At 31.7% G+C, this 3903-nt stretch overlaps 1 protein-coding gene across 1 annotated transcript; it reads left to right on the forward strand.

Moving 5' to 3' along the window:
* Window positions 1-1757: 1757 nt before the first annotated feature.
* On the forward strand, window positions 1758-2975 carry LOC139869182 (uncharacterized). The gene is made up of 3 exons (XM_071857506.1): window positions 1758-2016; window positions 2143-2272; window positions 2372-2975. The coding sequence occupies exons 1-3, from the start codon at window positions 1893-1895 to the stop codon at window positions 2814-2816; spliced, it is 699 nt and encodes a 232-aa protein (XP_071713607.1). The 5' UTR covers window positions 1758-1892; the 3' UTR covers window positions 2817-2975.
* The last annotated feature ends 928 nt before the right edge of the window (window positions 2976-3903 follow it).

Raw genomic sequence — 3903 nt, forward strand, 5'->3', positions numbered from 1 at the left:
ACCATCCAGGCATAGCTTGGATGGCCACCAATGAAGCGAGAGGTCACGGGTTCGAATCCAATCACTGGCAAAATGGACGAACTTAATAGTGACCCTTGACTAGAGGGTGTTTTTTCTGACATCAGGGTGACACCTGGATTCCCGATGTCTCGAGGTTTGCGAAGGGGGGGGGGCAATGTGCCCGTTCGTAGTAGGGGTTCATTGATTAATATATATATATATATATATATATATATATATATATATATATATATATATATATATATATATATAAATTCTTGGTATTACTATATAAAGTTCAATCCAATTGACTGACTGGTTGCATGTACAACCACTCCTAACTAACTAGATCTAATGCATTTCATAACTTTCAGATTACAATGAATACAAATTGCATTTCATAATTTATTATGGGACAGGTTGTTACAACTTTTATCATCTTCTTGGGAAGCTTTAAAGAACATATACTCCATAGGCACATGATAAAATAAATAATTAACAAGTTAATTTTAAATTAAACTTTCAATTAGTTACATTTTTCAAATTTATAAAAAGTCAAATTACAATTCTGGTGAAACTAAATAGTAGTTTCCATTTCTATTTGATTTGTAGATAAATAAATGTATATTCCTAACAAAATGTACCTTTGAAAATTGCAAATTAGTTTTAACATCGCTCGCTGCGTGAATATATATGGTGTTAAATGTTGATGTAGAAGACCAATTGTTGAGTTATAGTGGTAGAACTACTAGAACCATTACCAAATTTAGCACTTAAGTTTTGTATTTTATTGGATACTAATACTAATGTGATTTATGCCCTAAACAACTGAGTTTGCGAGCACATGTAAAAATCTCAGAAATGCCTATTAATATTTAATTAGCGTATTAATAAAAAAACTGTTATGCTCTTTTAATTTAGTGACGCATTTGGCTTCATGTAATACGTGGCCTAATGTCGCAATCAACAATTATACTCTTTAGATATGCTTAACAATAACAATAACAATAACAATAAACATTGAACATGTCACATAATTCCATAACAAATTATTTCCTACATTACCCTTCAATGACTTAATTGATCTTTTTTACTCTAGATAATAAAATACTCCGTAACAATAAACGTATACATGTGGGAAGAAACTACTTAAAATTGAAAAATGTGATGGGTTGAAGCTTATTTATAATAACTAAAAATTAGTTCATTCGTTTCAAAATAATTGTCTTAATTTAATTTTTAAAATATTATCCATTTATATGAAGTTTATTAAAATATATAAAAAACATAAATAATTAAAATAAAAGTTGAGAAAAAAGGATTTTTAGAAGTCAAGTGAAATAGTTATTTTGAGATTGAAGAGATATAAAATAGAATTTTAGCCTGTAACCATTTTAAAAAATTCTTGTGGGTGAACAAATCAGAATGCTCACACACTAAAAAGAACTTGTTTTTTCACGCTTATATTTAACAAATGTAAATAAACACTTAAGACCTTGACACAAACTAAAAGAGTCTGGCACCCTATATGTGTCAAACAGTTTTTAACAATGCGAAAAAGAAAAATATTTATTCACGCGTAAAAGTGTCAAAAAGGTATGGTTAGTATTATATGGACGTGAATCAATCACATGCGCGTACGTGTGTTAGCGATATGGTTTTGTTAATTTAATAAAGTGAAAGTAATAAAAGGGTAAGTTTGTAAACTGAGGTTTAATTTGTGAGATGATGCGTCATCATGTTAGCTTTATATTGAAATAGATAGAGGTGGTTCTGGAATGAACACTTATGAGTTACTGCATAGAGTTTTCTGTAATGGTATAAATACATGGCTAATCAAGATGATTAGAGACACAAATGATATGTAGCTAATAGAAAAATTTAGGTCTAAAATGTATTGGGGAGTTGAACAAGAGTGGAGAAAAGGGCCTTGGACGGTCGAAGAAGATCGTTTGCTCGTTCATCATGTGAATTCGCACGGTGAAGGCAGATGGAATTCTGTAGCTACTCTTGCTGGTACGTACTATATATTGTCATGCTTCAAATCAAACTATAATTAAATTAATTAATTAATTATATAATTGAATAGCATATATCTATTAAGTTAGTATTTTGGTTGTGTCTAATCTAATTGTTTTGTAGGTCTAAAAAGGAATGGAAAAAGTTGTAGATTAAGATGGGTGAACTATCTAAGACCGGATCTTAAGAGAGGCAAGATTACCCCTCGTGAAGAAGCCGTCATCCTTGATCTACACGCGCGATGGGGAAATAGGTTACTAACTACTACTATACTATTTACGATTATTGTACGCGTGAATAAATTAATATATATCGATCTATGTGCTTATTTCAACGATATGACATGGTTCAGGTGGTCAACGATTGCAAGAAGCTTGCCCGGACGAACAGATAATGAGATCAAGAACTATTGGAGAACTCATTTCAAGAAAAAGAGCGAAACAACTTTAGTTGAACCAACAAAGTTGAAAACACGGTTACTAAAGAGACAAAAGTTTCAACAAGCACAACGACAGCAACTTCAGTTACAACAATATGAAGTTGATATGAAAAAAATAATGTTGTTGCTTGAAGAAAGTGAAAATAAAGTGGGATACATGACTCCAACAATGATGGATAGGCAACAAGAAAATATGTACGAGGAACAACAAAGTTCGCAATATCCAATGTTATCGCAATTATATGGTTCAACTAATTACGTGCTAGAGACCCCGATGAACGAAGACTTTGGTCTATGGGAGGGTTTATGGAACTTAGATGATAACCATGGTAACTTATGTGCTGCTAAAGCTAGCTAGCAAGTAGCAACTTATTAGTGTGTGTACGTGTGACTTAATTTCTGTTAAGTTTGTATGTTATGGCAAAGTAGCCATATTTGTGTACCACTTTTTGTCATGTTATGGCAAAGTAGCCATATCTGTGTACCACTTTTTGTCTTCCAACTATATGGGTAATAACAAGCATAAATTTGAGTGAAGATAAAGCTATGCCTTATGTTGAAGAAAGATTCTATTAATAATATAATACTAATTACAAATGAATCACCAGATGAAAACGCTAGAAAGTGTTTACAATTTTTAGAATTTAATGACTTTGCTTTAACTAGTTCTGTAAACCCTAAACAACAATGTGAAGGTTGGGGTACTGTAAATAACGTTAGATTAATTCCTTCACGGATGCACAGTTAGACACGTAAATATAAATTATAAATAAATAGATAAATAAAAATAAGAATAAATATATTTAAAAGAGGATTACTATAGTCACACAAAATATATTCATACGGATATGTATACTTAATGAGGTAGTTAATCAACATTAAGATTAGTCTTTCTTACTTATGTCTCTTTCTACTATTGATTCATACTCTGTGTGAAAGCTTTTATGTAAAAATATCCAACAAATGTCATTATAGTTGAAGCCTTTGTTCAACTTTTTTGGTTTTAAACAATACTTCCTGGTGAAACCAATCATAAAAATAGCACACCCAAATCGGAAATTGGTCAAAATACCTTTTATTTCCCAAACTGATTGACAATATGTCTTCATATTACGATAATTGCAAAAATGACTTTTGATCGCGCATCACGCACCATGCATTATGCGTGTAACTTGGTGTGTGACGCGTGACCACCCGAGCATCGTTGCTGGTTACACTAGTATATCACCCAACACGCATTGAGCAACACGCACCATGCGTGTTAATTTGTGCATGGTGCGTGTTGGACATGATAAGATAAGATATTGTTTTTTAAAATTTTTAGATTACCAAGATCTAAAAAGGAAAATTTTGAATTTTTGTTGACAATCAACACGTTAAAAGCCACACACGAGGTATTGAATGAATCATCAATCCCACTTACTTGTCTCACATGCCTACATGAA

This window comes from Rutidosis leptorrhynchoides, chromosome 1 (assembly GCF_046630445.1).
Source record: "Rutidosis leptorrhynchoides isolate AG116_Rl617_1_P2 chromosome 1, CSIRO_AGI_Rlap_v1, whole genome shotgun sequence".
Taxonomy (NCBI): Eukaryota; Viridiplantae; Streptophyta; class Magnoliopsida; order Asterales; family Asteraceae; genus Rutidosis; species Rutidosis leptorrhynchoides.

Bases quoted from the DNA above. Each gene is read 5' to 3' on its own strand.
- LOC139869182 (XM_071857506.1), top strand. From the start codon at position 1,893: ATGTATTGGGGAGTTGAACAAGAGTGGAGAAAAGGGCCTTGGACGGTC. The intron at 2,017-2,142 runs GTACGTACTATA...ATTGTTTTGTAG, and splicing joins TTCTGTAGCTACTCTTGCTG to GTCTAAAAAGGAATGGAAAA. The intron at 2,273-2,371 runs GTTACTAACTAC...GACATGGTTCAG, and splicing joins CACGCGCGATGGGGAAATAG to GTGGTCAACGATTGCAAGAA.